The sequence below is a fragment of the Oncorhynchus mykiss genome, chromosome 22 (genome assembly GCF_013265735.2).
Source record: "Oncorhynchus mykiss isolate Arlee chromosome 22, USDA_OmykA_1.1, whole genome shotgun sequence".
Classification (NCBI taxonomy): domain Eukaryota; kingdom Metazoa; phylum Chordata; class Actinopteri; order Salmoniformes; family Salmonidae; genus Oncorhynchus; species Oncorhynchus mykiss.
In genome coordinates, this window is record NC_048586.1 from 43,345,737 (window position 1) to 43,362,130 (window position 16,394).

At 41.0% G+C, this 16,394-nt stretch overlaps 1 protein-coding gene across 1 annotated transcript in view; it reads left to right on the forward strand.

Moving 5' to 3' along the window:
* Window positions 1–1,066: 1,066 nt before the first annotated feature.
* Window positions 1,067–16,394, forward strand: part of LOC110501906 (heparan-sulfate 6-O-sulfotransferase 3-B) — a 139,961-nt gene continuing 124,633 nt past the window's right edge. The window contains exon 1 of the mRNA XM_021579763.2: window positions 1,067–2,429. Within this exon, the coding sequence (XP_021435438.2) occupies window positions 1,891–2,429 (539 nt within the window). The 5' untranslated portion in view covers window positions 1,067–1,890. The remainder of the gene's footprint in view (window positions 2,430–16,394) is intronic.

Genomic DNA, 16,394 nt, shown 5'->3' on the forward strand with positions numbered 1-16,394 from the left:
ACTTCCTCTGCTTTTTCCGTGTTCTTCTGCTGAACACTGGCAGCTAATGCAATCCATGTGCAGTACAGTCCCTGATGACTTTGTCCTCTTGTGGGTGTTAAAGCCGGCCTTCTTGCCACCCCTCCCATTCCATCTTCCCACAGGAGCTCAAGGTTGGGACCAGTGACCACGCACCGTAAAGCACGAGCTTGCTGTCCATTGTCACTTCTAAGCCTTAATACCAACAACATCCGTCTGATATTGGTTTGAAATCAGATGTTCACGTGTACAACAGCACAGCCAACCATTATGAGGTTAAGCAGTTGCTGTGTGTGAAGTAGGCCTATTTAAAAATCATTTTGACTTGGAACTAGGCTGAATTTGGTTAATATTAAGTCCCCTATAGTTAGCCCACATAATGTGATTCCTGAAACAAAATAAGTAGACTGCAATATACATATAGTTTATTTGGATAGAGAGATTCTAAAACATAGGCTGTAACACAGCAAATAACACGATTCACCAACAATGTCCTGTAGGCTATAGGCTATTTTTTCCACAAAGTGTTCTTCGTGGGAATGAATCATCCTCACTACCGATTGTCAGAACCATGAGTCAACAACTTATAGAAGACTCCATGCATCAACAATTTGCAGTAGATTGCATGCGTCAACAATTTAGAAAAGCCTTTTGTATTGTTACGCGATACCTGGGATCTGTCCATGGTGCTTGAAGTCGAAAGTGATGATGGTTCATTCCCACGAATGGTGATCCTAAAAAAATATATATATATATTTCACGTCTATATTTATTTTTTCATGAATGTATTAATATCGTGCAAACTGTGTTTCAATAGCTTTTGGCTCTCATGCAACCATATGTCAATGCATGAAACCGGCTGCATGAAGTTTGTAGCCTACAGTATTTGGATTGGACTGGATACATTTTCCCACCTTCGATTGGCTGTCGTTTTTATTTTATTATTCTAACCATTGACTTTCGTAGAACATTTTCAACGTGCTTTTGGTTAAATGTTCTTAGTATAAAATCTACTATTTGCTAATTGCCCAGCACTAAACTCACATTCCGTTCTCAATTGCTCATACGAACATCGACTTTCGGTTGTCCAGTCACTTGTGTGTGCTGACTGATCCGTAAGAGCTGAATGCGGGCTATCTGTTCTACGACTACGAGATAAGATTATGAGCCCTTTCTCCTATGCTAGCCTATAGCCAAGGTAGCCTACAATATGTGTCCACATAAATCAATAGATAGGATATGACAACGAAGAGTGCGTAACATGATCACGGAGTCTTGGATACAGCATCTTCAAGTAGTGCCTACAATATTTGAAACAAACTAAACCGCGCGATGTATGAGGACGTTTCAGGACCCATCCCATTGTAGTCGGAGCTGCAGTCACTTGCCTCATAAGGATAACGTCTGACGTTTCTCCAGTAACCTCCAGCCTACATGCATGTTTGTGGTGCTGAATTTAAACAGACGGGATTGTTTCGCGAGACGTAAATTGTCATTTTGTGGGATCAGAATGAAACATTTTGAATGGCTCGTTTCCACTTAAAATTCAAGTACGAGGGACGTTAGTATGCAGCACCGTCTGTGAAGTTCGGACAACCAACAAGGGATATGTAACCGAAATATGACATGTTTTTTGTTTGTTGCAAACCTGCCTTGTTTTAAATGATCTGCGTTGATGAATATGAATGCCGTATCCTTAAAACATTAAGGTAGGCTACATGCTTAGACCAGAATACGCTTTTTGATAGGTCTTGCCCATCAACATGTGGCACTTTGAAGGTCCGTAGACATTATTATGATGAATCAAGAAGCAACTACTGAAAGGATAATGTGTAATAATTCACACTAATATGAAAACACCTTATTGTTATAATGGATGAGAAATCCAATAAGCTGATCTTAGTTCCTATTTTAGCTGTTCTTTTTGTAATGATAGGCTATCAATATATCTGTCCAGCTGGCAGCAATTCTTGCCACTTTAATACTGGTGAAAAATTGAGAGGGGCCAGTCTACTTTCTACCCAATATCGGACAAACGAAGACTTTTACACAGAACTGGAGGATGACAGCCCACCGAAATTGCCGTCAAAATTCAACTTTACTGAACGAGACCTTCAGCGGCACGTGGATTTCAATATCAAAGGAGACGATGTGATAGTGTTTTTACACATTCAAAAGACTGGCGGAACCACGTTTGGAAGGCACTTAGTTAGGAATATTCGTTTGGAGCAGCCATGCGACTGTAAGTCAGGGCAGAAGAAATGTACATGCCACCGACCAGGCAAAGACGAGTCCTGGCTGTTCTCTCGGTTCTCTACGGGCTGGAGCTGTGGTTTGCATGCCGACTGGACAGAGCTCACCAACTGTGTACCTGTCATAATGGACAAGAAGAAAGCTCAAAAGAACAAAAGGTACTGTATAACATTCTATGTGATCTCTGTGTGTGTGTGTGTGTATACACATTTTTACTATACTCGAGAAATACCTTTACATTGACAATCACACTTTCAGTAGCATTGCCTTCGAGAGAAAAAGTGCTTCTACTTCTGCAGTTGCAGCAGAGCGTACTTACAGTTAAACAGTGAACTTCGAGACTATGAGCTGTAATGCAAAACAGATATTTTAAGTTACCTGAAACAACACTGAGTTGTTGGTGATGCTTTACAGGTCTCAGGGATAGAGACATCCAAATCAAATCCAAATGATACTTTATTGGTCACATACACATGGTTAGCAGATGATAATGCGAGTGTAGCGAAATTATGTCATTCTAGGTCCCACAGTGCAGCAATATCTAACAAATAATCTAACAATTTCCCAACTACCTAATACACACAAATCTAAAGGTATGGAATAAGAATATGTACATATAAATATATGGATGAGCGATGGCCGAGCAGCATAGGCAAGATGCGATAGATCAGTGGTCACCAACCTTTTCTGAGTCTAGATCACTTTTGCAGTCGAAAAGCAAGCTGAGATCTACTGTTCAATTTTTTTTTTTTTTTTTTACATTAACCTCACACAAACAGTTTTGTAGGAATAAGGTTTGGGCGGTAGGTTTAATACATTGTCACAGCATATTGGCTATATGAATGGCCTGACAATATTGTTAATCAGACCATGTTATATTTCAAAACTCGAGCTTTGATAACAAACTAGATCAGTTGGTTTAGCACTTGTGAGGCACTGTGGAGCATGAATTGAAATGATTAGCTTTTTTCTTTTACTGGACTGATACTACCTGCATCTAATGGTCAACGAGGTCAAATCATGATGTCAGTGATCTTCTGGTCGAAAAGTTGGTGCGACCGCTGCAATAGATGGTATAAGATACAGTATATACAGTATATACATATGAGATGAGTAATGTAAGATATGTAAACATGATTAAAGTGGCATTATTTAAAGTGACTAGTGATCCATGTATTAAAGTGGCCAATGATGTGAGTCTATGTAGGCAGCAGCCTCTCTGAGTTGGTGATTGCTTATTAACAGTCTGATGGCATTGAGATGGAAGCTGTTTTTCCAGTCTCTCGGTCTCAGCTTTGGTGCACCTGTACTGACCTCACCTACTGAATAGTAGTGGGGTGAACAGGAATTGGCTCGGCTGGTTGTTGTCCTTGATGATCTTTTTGGCCTTCTGTGACATCGGGTGCTGTAGGTGGCCTGGAGGGCAGGTAGTTTGTCCCCGGTGATGCGTTGTGCAGACCGCACCACCCTCTGGAGCGCCGCTGTGGCGCCTTCTTCACCACACTGTCGGTGTGGGTGGACCATTTCAGTTTGTCTGTGATGTGTACGCAGATTAAGTGACATTTTTCCACCTTCTCCACTATGTCCCGTCGATGTGGATAGGGGGGTGCTCTGTTGTTTCCTAAAGTTCACCATCATGTCCTTTGTTTTGTTGACATTGAGTGAGAGGTTGTTTTTCTGACATCACACTCTGAGTGCCCTCACCTCCTTCCTGTAGGCTGTCGTTGTTTGGGAATCAAGCCCACTACTATTGTGTCGTCTGCAAACTTGATGATTGAGTTGGAGGCGTGCATGGCCACGCAGTCATCGGTGAGTACAGGAGTGGGCTGAGCCTGCACCCTTGTGGGCCCCAGTGTTGAGGATCAGCGAAGTGGAGATGTTGTTTCCTACCTTCACCACCTGGGGGTGGCCCATCAGAAAGTCCAGGACCCAATTGCACAGGGCGGGGTTGAGACCCAGGGCCTCAAGCTTAATGTTGAGCTTGGAGGGTACTATGGTGTTGAATGCTGAGCTGTAGTCAATTAATAGCATTCTCACATAGGTATTCTAGATGGCGCCGACAGAGATAGTCGCCTCGCTTCAAGTCCTTTGGAAACAATGCAATATTTATTTTATTTTTTATGCATTATTGCTTACATTGTTACCCCAGGAAATCTTAAGTCTTATTACATTCAGCCAGTAAGAACTATTGGATATAAGAGCGACTTCAACTTACTAACATTACGACCAGGAATACGACTTTCCCGAAGCGGATCCTCTGTTTGGACCACCACCCAGGACAATGGACCTAATCCCAGAAGCCGACCCAAAACAACAGAGCTGCAGAAGAGGCAGACGGAGCGGCCTCCTGGTCAGGCTCCGTAGACATGCACATCGCCCACCGCTCCCGAGAATACTACTCGCCAATGTCCAGTCTCTTGACAACAAGGTAGATTAAATTCGAGCCTTCCAGAGAGACATCAGAGATTGAAACATTCTCTGTTTCACAGAATCATGGCTCTCTTGGGATATGTTGTCGGACTTCGTTTTCCACCGTTCTTCTCCATGCATCGTGCCGACAAGAGATAAACACCTCTCTGGGAAGAGGAAGGGAGGGGTGTATGCTTCATGATTAATCACTCATGGTGTAATCATAACAAAATACAGGAACTCAAGTCCTTCTGCTCACCCGACCCAGAATTCCTTACAATCAAATGCTGGCCATATTACCTCCCAAGAGAATTCTCGTAAGTTATCGTCACAGCTGTGTGCATTCCCCCTAAGCAGACACCAAGACAGCCCTCAAGGAACTTCACTGGACTCTATATTAACTGGAAACCATATATCATGAGGCTGCATTTATTGTAGCTGGGAATTTTAACAAAGCAAATTTCAGAACAAGGCTACCTAAATTCTATCAGCATATTGATTGCACAACGTGCGGTGGTAATACACTCGATCACTGCTACTCTAACTTCTGCAATGCATACAAAGCCCTCCCCACCCTCCAAATCCGACCACAACGCTATCTTGCTCCTACTATCTTAAAGGCAGAAACTCAAACAGGATGTACCAGTGACGAGAACCATTCAACACTAGTCTGACCAATCGGAATCCACGCGTCAAGATTTTTTCTATCATGCGGACTGGGATATGTTCCGGTTAGCCTCAGAGAACAACATCGATCTGTACGCTGATTCGGTGAGTAAGTTTATGAAGAAGTGCTTTGGAGATGTTGTACCCGCTGTGACTATTAGAACCTACCCTAACCAGAAATCATGGATGGCTGGCAGCATTCGCTGAAAACTGAAAGTGCGAACCATCGCTTTTAACCATGGAAAGAGGTCTGAGAATATGGCTGAATATAAACAGTGCAGTTTTTCCCTCCGCAAGGCAATCAAACAAGCGAAATGCCAGTACAGGGACAAAGAGTCACAATTCAACGGCTCAGACACGAGACATATTTGGCAGGGTCTACAGAAAATAACAGACTAAAAAGAAAACCAGCCAGTTCATGGACACCTACGTCACGCTTCTAGACAAACTAAACACCTTCTTTGGCCACTTTGAGGATAATACAGTGCCACCTTCGCAGTCCGCTAACAAGGACCCCCCCGTGTATTTGACCAAGACCATTTGATTTGATTCCTCTTGTCCAGATGGGATAGGGCAGTGTGCAGTGTGATGGCGATGGTGGACCAGTTAACCGGGAGATTTTAAATGCAGCTAGTGGCAACTCTCTGCACAGAGAGATAGTGCTGCAGAAGACAGTGGATGGATGTGATAGAAACCTAAAATATCATAAAAGTTTGGTTACAGTGATGAGTTGTGTCAGGCGGAGTGGAATGTGTAAGTCTATAAGGTGTTACCAATTAAATGGGCATCTCTGCAATAACAATTAACTGAACCATAAAATGTTGCCACTGCTAGGAATTGGCGATGCTTGCTATATGCCCAGAAGTGTTAAGTAAGTGCTTTCTGTTTGATCTGCTTGTCACTTTCCCTTGAACTCGCCTGGAAACATCACAGGGTACAAGGTAAGGAAGGGTGGGAAAAGTCACATGAAGTTCATCCGTCTTTAGTGTGAAGAGGATTCTCTCTCCTTCACCACTATGAAAAGATAGTATGGACATTGATGTAGAACATAAGGGATGTTGGCCAGTCACAAGGTTCAGAGCTTCCCTGGAGGATTCTGAACGCAGCTCTGTTTCCTCAGAAACATTTCCACCACTATCGACCTCTTGAGCTGTAGTGAACACACACAAACTGCCGTTTACACTTCTGGCTTGTCTTCAGCCAAGCCTTTCAAATCGACATCTACAGTGTAGCCTATTCATTTCGCAATTCGTGTTCAAACATGATGTGGTCAGTGTATACACAATAGAGAAACTCTTCGATTTTATATATATATATTTTTTTTCAGGGGGTGGATTACAGGAGGGTTATTCAAGAGGACTGTCTGAAAGGCATGCCAGTTCATAGTGTGGGTTGTGTGAGTTTTACCCTTTTGTCTGGTATCTGTTTCTGTGCAAACGCTCTCTATAATCTTCAAGTCAACCATGTAATCTCTAATCTAATCCATTATAGCTTCCTTTTAAGAATTGTGCCTCCACTGCTCACTGTCTGTGGCATGAATGGTAATGTGTCCTCCAGACCTGATGTTGATTTTCTTAAACAGTTCAGGGAAAATCTCACTTTAGAATTTCGTATTATTTTAACTCATTCCCAAATAATGTTGTTGACTAATCCTAAACTCGTATTTGTGGCCTAAGCATAAATTGGAGAAAAAAAAACACTTAAAAAACCCCAACCTCAAAAACTTGTATCTCAAACAAACCGTTTAAAAAATACTTGCTATTTCCTCACACATTACCAGTCAAATGTTTTAGAACACCTACTCGTTCTATGGTTTTTCTTAATTTTTTACTATTTTCTCGATTGTAGATTAATAGTGAAGGCATCAAAACTATTAAATAACACATATGGAGCCCTGTAGTAACCAAAAAAGTGTTAAACAAATCGAAATATGTGTTATATTTGACATTCTTCAAAGTAGCCACGCTTTGTCTTGATGACAGCTTTGCACACTCTTGGCATTCTCTCAACCAGCTTCATGAGGAATGCTTTTCCAACAGTCTTGAAGGAGTTCCCACATATGCTGGGCACTTGTTGGCTGCTTTTCCTTCACTCTGTGGTCCAACTCATCCCAAACCATCTCAATTGGGTTGCGGTTGGGTGATTGTGGGGGCCAAGTCATCTGATGCAGCACTCCATCACTCTCCTTCTTAGTTAAATAGCCCTTACAGAACTTGGAGGTGTGTTTTGGTCATTGTCCTGTTAAAAACAATTGATAGGCCCACTGAGCGCAAACCAGATGGGATGGCATATCGCTGTAGAATGCTGTGGTAGCCATGCTGGTTAAGTAAGTGTGGCTTGAATTCTAAATAAATCCCAGACGATGTCACTAGCAAAGCACCCCCTCACCATCACACTTCCTCCTCCATGCTTAACGGTGGGAACCACACATGCAGAGATGCAAATGCGTTCACCTACTCTGCGTCTCACAAAGACATGGAGGTTGGAACCAAAAATCTCAAATTTGGACCCATCAGACCAAAGAACAGATTTCCACCGGTCTAATGTCCATTGCTCGTGTTTTTTGGCCCAAATAAGTCTCTTCTTCTTATTGGTGTCCTTTAGTAGTGGTTTCTTTGAAGCAATTCGACCATGAAGGCCTGATTCACGCAGTCGCCTCTGAACAGTTGATGTTTAGATGTGTCTATTACTTGAACTCTGTGAAGCATTTATTTGGACTGCAATTTCTGATGCTGGTAACTCTAATGAACTTATTCTCTGCAGCAGAGGTAACTCTGGGTCTTCCTTTCCTTTGGCGATCCTCATGAAAGCCAGTTGCATCGTGACGCTTAATGGTTTTTGCGACTGGACTTGAAGAAAGTTTCAAAGTTCAAAGTTCTTGGCATTTTCCGCATTGACTGACCTTCATGTCTTAAAGTAATGATGACTGATGTTTCTCTTTCCTTATTTGAGCTGTTCTTGCCATAATATGGGATTGGTCTTTTATCAAATAGGGCTATCTTCTGTATACCACCTCTACCTTGTCACATCACAACTGATTATCTCAAACGCATTCACCTCTCTGGGATATGTGGGACGCTAGCGTCCCACCTGGCCAAAAGCCAGGGAAAATGCAGAGAGCCAAATTCAAATAAATTACTATAAAAATAGAACTTTCATTAAATCACACATGCCAAATTAGAGCTACACTTGTTGTGAATCCAGCCAACATGTCAGAATTCAAAAAGGCTTTTCGGCGAAAGCAAACGATGCTATTATCTGAGGATAGCCCCATAGTAAACAGAGAGAGAAAGCATATTTCAACCCTGCAGGCGCGACACAAAACGCATAAATAAAAATATAATTCATGCCTTACCTTTGACGAGTTACTTGTGTTGGCACTCCAATATGCCCCATAAACATCACAAATGGTCCTTTTGTTCGATTAATTCCGTCAATATATATCCAAAACGTCCATTTATTTGGCGCGTTTGATCCAGAAAAAAGCTGGTTCCAACTTGCTCATTTTGTGACTACAAAATATCTCAAAAGTTACCTGTAAACTTTGCCAAAACATTTCAAACTACTTTTGTAATACAACTTTCGGTATTTTTTGATGTAAATAATCAATAAAATTGAAGGCGGGATGATCTGTGTTCAATACAGGAAGAAAACAAACTGAAGCATGCTTTCTGGTCACGCACCTCTATCTAACAGTACACTTCAAGTGACCCTCGTTCAAGATGGCCTTACTTCTTCATTACACAAAGGAATAACCTCAACCAATTTCTAAAGACTGTTGACATCCAGTGGAAGCGATAGAAATCTGGATTCCCAATGAAAACACATTGAAAAGAGAGTGACCTCAAAAAAGAAATCTGAATGGTTTGTCCTCGAGGTTTCGCCTGCTAATAAGTTCTGTTATACTCACAGACATGATTCAAACAGTTTTAGAAACTTCAGAGTGTTTTCCATCCACATCTACTAATAATATGCATATCTTATCTTCTGGGGATGAGTAGCAGACAGTTGAATTTGGGCATGCATTTCATCCGGACGTGAATATACTGCCCCCTTTCACCAAGAAGTTAAGAAGGAAAGAAATTCCAAAAATGTACTTTTAACCAGGCACACCTGTTAATTGAATTGCATTCCAGGTGACTACCTCATGAACCTGGTTGAGAGAATGCCAACCGTGTACAAAGCTGTCCTCAAGACAAAGGGTGGCTACTTTAAAGAATCTCAAATATAAAGTATATTTTGAATTGTTTAACACTTTTGATTTCATATGTGTTATTTCATAGTTATGATGTCTTCCCTATTATTCTGCAATGTAGAAAATAGCAAAATAAAGAAAAACCCTTGAATGAGTTGGTGTGTCCAAGCTTTTGATTGCTACTGTATATATACACATACAAAGGTATCTGGACACCGCTTTCAATTAGTGAATTCAGCTTTTTCAGCCACACACGTAGGAAGTGGTACTCGTTAAGCAAGCAACCGTTGACATCCGTTGACAACGTGACATCCGTTATACATATTTGTCCACTTTAGAATCTTATGGATTGGCTACAGTGTTTTGAATAACTATTGAATTGTACAGGAAGACCATAACAATATGTACCGAATCATTCTCCAAAGCATTGAAACACCTTCTGCTGTCTTCCTGAGATTGACCTCTCCGGTCCTCTGTCATCGGATGACCTTCTGCAGGAGGCAGGCCTTTGTCTGCTAGACACAGAATGCACTCAGTCTTAATTACCAGGGCTGCTCATCTGATCTGAGGTGTGAAGATTAAAAGTACCAACACATATGGCCCCGGAGCCTCAACAATAACATGGGAAGAAGGAAACCCAACTAAAGCCTTTTCATGCACCAAACAAATACTCAGAATTTGGGTTGCAAAGGGTCGGAAACATTCCAGTAAATTTCCATGGGAAAGTTAATTTAGCTTAAATTCCTCAAAAAAGTTATAAGCTAACAGTAAACCTTTTTTTGTGGGATACACAAAAGGTAATTCTACTGTAAGTCTTGTGGCGTGTTTTGGTTAAACTATCCCCAATTCAATGGAATTTCAACCCTCTGCATTCACAGTGCATTCTTCCATCACATGTGCAGTGCACACTTCCATCACATCAGCTGATTTTCAAGATCTTGCACACTAATGAGATGCTATTGAGCCCACACTACTACCCTATCTGAGCCAAGGACTACATGCTTTCTGGTAAGTTTTTTTTAAATTTATTTTTATTTCACCTTTATTTAACCAGGTAGGCTAGTTGAGAACAAGTTCTCATTTGCAACTGCGACCTGGCCAAGATAAAGCATAGCAGTATGAGCAGACAACACAGAGTTACACATGGAGTAAACAATTAACAAGTCAATAACACAGTAGAAAACAAAGGGGGAGTCTATATACAATGTGTGCAAAAGGCATGAGGTAGGCGAATAATTACAATTTTGCAGATTAACACTGGAGTGATAAATGATCAGATGGTCATGTACAGGTAGAGATATTGGTGTGCAAAAGAGCAGAAAAGTAAATAAATAAAAACAGTATGGGGATGAGGTAGGTGAAAATGGGTGGGCTATTTACCAATAGACTATGTACAGCTGCAGCGATCGGTTAGCTGCTCAGATAGCTGATGTTTGAAGTTGGTGAGGGAAGTTGGTTTTGATTCAATACTGGGTAGTGTTAATTTATTTTATATGACATACATCATTTTTTGTTAACTAGTAAATAGTAGCCTACAGCGAAGTGTGTTTAAATAATTTTGAATTGTTAACAATTTCTGCTAGTTAGTTATGGCTACCATGTGGGTTTTAGCTTGTTTGAGCCTGCTAACTGTTTAATTAAAAAAAAAAATATATATATATATATATATATATATATATATTATAAATGAATTTGTTAAATCTAACTGCTTAACTATTTATCTTCACAAGAAATTGTATTTATTTATTTATTACTCATTTTTTTCTAATCTTTACAGGAAAATGCCACAGGCACTATCTGATGTGTGGAGACATTTCACAGCAGCTAATGTAGAAGGAAAAGCTGTGTACATTTGCAAATACTGTGTCAAATCAAATGTGAAGAAGGCAACAAAGTTGCAGAATCATCTGGCCAAGTGCATAAAGTTCCCTCGGCGCTCACAACAAGCAACCTCTGACAAAAGTCTGTCTACTTCTATATTTGAGGTGAAATTGATGAATCAGATACCTTATCAATAGCAACAGCTCATGGTCCTCCTGGAATCAGAAGTTTTTTTTGACTCAACGGAGGAACGTAGTCAGAGAAATGCTGATGAATGTCTTGCTTGAGCTGTGTATGCAACTGGTTCACCTTGCTCACAGGCAATGTGTATTGGAAGAGATTTCCCTGCATGCACACCTCCAACCAGACATGCTTTATCTACTCATTTGCTGGATGCAGAGTTCAACAAAGTTCAAGTGAATGTCAAGCAAATCATAGAGAAAGCAGATTGTATTGCAATCATTTCTGATGGATGGTTGAATGTTCGTGGGCAAGGAATAAATAACTACATCATTGGGATGGAGATGCAATATGTCAGTCGTGCCACCTGATGTAAGGGACTTTGTGGATCAGAGGCTCTTTCCCATGTTGCCTCTATCATCCTCCAAATCCCACCAACATCAGCCGCCTCAGAGCGCAACTGGTCCTTGTTTGGGAACACACACACCAAAGCACGGAACAGGCTGACCAATACAAGGGTTGAAAAATTGGTGGCTATCCGGGCAAATTGTAGGCTTTTTGAGATTGACAACGAGCCATCCTCAACAATGTTGGAAAGTGACAGTGAAGATGCGACCTCAGTCTGATGTTCAAGAGGTGGACATTGAGGAGGTCCAGGGAGAAGACATGGAAGCCTGAGAGGAAGACAACCATAGCTTTAGTTTGTAGACTATCATTTTACAGATGTATGTTGAAAATGTTTTTGGGAGATGCGATGGATCATTGGGGATCATTCAATCTTCCCTTTCTTTTGTTGTTCAGTGAAATCATCCCATGTGAAGAGTCAACTCATTTATTTAAAGTTAAATTTGTAACTAAATAGTTTTAAAAACGATTCTATTGGAAGGTTTTAATCATTTGCAATTATGTCTACTTATGATAAGATCATGTTTATGTTTCTGTCTCCAATATGATTTGGTAAATATATCCAATGCAAAAAACATCTAAATGGTATTAATATTCATTTGCATATATTTCCGTTAATTCCCATATATTCCCTTTAATTCCCACGGAAAGTTTCCACCTCTGAATATTCCCCGAAATGTGCAACCCTACTCAGAATCATATTTTTCAAGGAACTTGAAGAGACTTCACATCATTACATTATCGCTCTCCGAACAGTGCCAGATGGTGTTCTATTCAGCTGGAATGGAGCATGGTGTGATTTTCACACACCACCCCTGAAAGCTGAGAGTGTGTGAGCGCAAGGTGCTCCAGTCACCTTAGTTACTAACCAGAGAGTGAGTGAGAGTGGGAGAGTGAGAGCGAAACAGAGAGTGAGAGAAAGTGAGAGTGAGGGAGAGAAACAGAGAGAAACAGAGTGAGAGAGAGAAACAGAGAGAGAGAGAGAGAGAGAGAAACAGAGAGTGAGGGAGAAAGAGAGTGAGAGAAACAGAGAAAAAGAGAGAGTGAGAGAGAGAAACAAAGAAAAATGGAGTGAGAGAGAAAGAGTGTGAGAGAGATTGACAGAGAAACAGAGAGAGAAACAGAAAGAAACAAAAGAGAGAGAGAGAGATAAACAGAGAGAGAAACAGCGAGAAACAGAGAAAGAGAGATTGAAAAACAGAGAGAGAGAAACAGCGAGAGAAACAGCAAGAAACAGAGAGAGAAACAGCGAGAAACAGAGAAAGAGAGATTGAAAAACAGAGAGAGAGAGAAACAGCGAGAGAAACAGCGAGAAACAGAGAGAGAAACAGCGAGAAACAGAGAAAGAGAGAGATAAACAGAGAGAGAAACAGCGAGAAACAGAGAAAGAGAGATTGAAAAACAGAGAGAGAGAGAAACAGAAAGAAACAAAGAGAGAGAAACAGCGAGAAACAGAGAGAGAAAGTGAGAAACAGAGAAAGAGAGAGAGAGAAACAGAGAAAGAGAGAAACAGAAAGAAACAAAGAGAGAGAAACAGCGAAAAACAGAGAGAGAAAGTGAGAAACAGAGAAAGAGAGATAGAGAAACAGAGAGAGAGAGAAACAGAAAGAAACAAAGAGAGAGAAACAGCGAAAAACAGAGAGAGAAAGTGAGAAACAGAGAAAGAGAGAGAGAGAAACAGAGAAAGAGAGATTGAAAAACAGAGAGAGAGAGAAACAAAAGGGTGACTGTTTCTTCCACTGCTACTGATTACCCAGCAGTCTCTCTGTCCTTGCTTAGATTATTGACAACATTGCTGCAAACTTTGGCGAAATGGCAAATCAAAGCCCCGCTCTGCCAGATGACTTTGTCATGCAAAGTAACAAGGTTCATGCAGTCTCATTGATTTACCAAATGAATACAAAGTTAATTATGGTCTTTAATGATTGTTTTCATCTCATTTGATGGAATGACATTCAATGTTTGACTTTGTCAGCATCTTCATTGGCTTGTTGCAGCCTGCAGTTGTTACACACAACTATAAATGTCAGCAAGAACCATTCATTTTAAAATGAAAAACTCTGTTTAGCAGTCGTCTTGACATTTAACAAATCACTGGTTATAGCTTTGGAAAAATAAGTAGATTGACTTTCTATATCCCCATCTTAAATCTGCTTAAGATTAAATTATTACAGTGTTGGTACATTTGATATTAGCTACAGAGCTTCTTCTCATCTGTTCTCTTTTCAAAGTTTTCACATGTGATTGAGCTTAAATTTCACATGTATAACATTTAGAGTTCACATTTGCACCTCGTATACTGTATATAGCATCTTTTCACCTCATGTGGAATTGCAAGTTCACATTTGAAAGACATTAACATGTGAAAATCATATTTGCAGTTTCACATCTAAAACAATTCCACATAAATCCACGTGTAAATCTCACTTTCCCATGTGGAATTGCAAGTTCACATGATTGGTTAAAATGGTGTTATTCTCCTCACATGAAAATAAATTGCTGTAGGAAGGTTTCCACATGTCTAATTGCAATGGCTGTAATGCCATTCTGTAAAATTAAAAGTTTTTTTAGCCTAGCTGAGTATAATAATTCAAGTGTGTTAAAAATAAAAATGTCTTATTTCTGTGCCATCCACTCCACTATTACTGTAGTCGTCCATGGTGTTGCATTGATACACATGTATTACTTAACACTACCACTAGGCGAGGCATTCGGAATGTTACAGCTGCAGGCGCATGCCTCTCTTCTCCGCACGTTGGTCCGTGACTGTTGGAAGTAGTCTGGTGAAAAGAACAGAGAAGCTAGCTCTCAGTGTTTCCTTTTTTTTAAATCCTGTTTTACGGTTTATACGCGTGGTTACGTATTCAAAAGATAACATGTTTAAGTAAAACTGGGTTGAGTTTTCTGGTCATTTTGAGTGAGTGAAAAAACAAGTGAGATTGTCCCAGAGTAGCCAAGTAGCTAGCTAGCTCAGTTTTGTACGCAAGTCAATGAGAAAATGTATAACGGGAAATAAACGTGTGCGCCTGTGTGGGTATGAACAGTGTGTGTTAGTACAGTTGAGCTCCATGGTGCGTACAGCATGGTGATAAATGCGCCTGCATTTCCCCTCAACAATTTAGAAAATAATAGATTCACAACCTCACCATTTCCAGGACAATCAGAGTAATGAGCAACCTGCAGCATCAGTAATGGTCTGTTATTATTCACATGGCACAGCGATGACATGCTTCTGCCCCACTCCTGGCTGAATAATACACCACATCATATTTTATTAATTGTAGCCAATGCAGAGAGGCCTGCAATTACTGATTACACCTTACCACTTAGATCAGATCACCCAGCCATGTCTGCCTGCCCCCACCTGTCCCAGGTATCACTGAGCCATGTCTGGCAGCCTGTCCCTGGTATCACCCAGTCAAGTCTGCCTGCCTCCCCCTGTCCCCGGTATCACCCAGTCATGTCTGCCTGCCTCCCCTTGTCCCCGGTATCACCCAGTCATGTCTACATGCCTCCCCCTGTCCCCGGTATCACCCAGTCATGTCTGCCTGTCTCCCCCTGTCCCCAGTATCACCCAGTCATGTCTGCCTGTCTCCCCCTGTCCCCGGTATCACCCAGTCATGTCTGCCTGTCTCCCCCTGTCCCCGGTATCACCCAGTCATGTCTGCCTGCCTCCACTTGTCCCCCAGTGCCTGGGCCTTAGCTAGTTAGTCTTAGACATCTCCCAGCATTTTGACATGTGGGTGGGGATGGACTGTCAGGATGAAGTCGTGTTGTAGCGATACAGTAGGTTGTGTTTTTTAAAATACTACACAGTACTGTGACCTAACTTCCTGCCCAAACGGTGGTCGTTGGCCAGTGTGTTACTAATGCTCTGTCACTGAGGTAGAGCTAACCCAAATGTACTGTCGTCTCTCGTGCACATGATCAAAGCCAGGAAAACATGGTTTGTCATTAACATATTGGCAGATTAGTAAAGGCAAGAAAACATGGTTGACCATTAACATATTGGTGGATTAGTAAAGGCAAGAAAACATTGTTTGTCATTAACATATTGGTGGATTAGTAATGGTTGAGGAGTCAATAGGAAGATTTATGTAAATAAATAATTACTGTCGTAGAAGTTCAAAATGGATACATTCCCATCATTAGAAATACATTACTCTACACATTTAGAAAACACTCTTATCCAATATATGTCTTACAGGAGACATTAGGGTTAAGTGCTTTGCACAAAGAAAACCTTCTCAGATTTTGTTCAACTAGTAGGCTCAGAACGGATACCTTGCAGTTACTGGCCCAACGCTCTTCACCACTAGGCTACATGCAACCATCTACGCATGACCTAATCATCTCAGTGAAGGTGTTTTTTCTCGCAGAGATCTCCTGCTCAGTGAAACAAGAGCAACTGAAAAGGCCCCAACGATGGTCTGTCCAAACACATTAC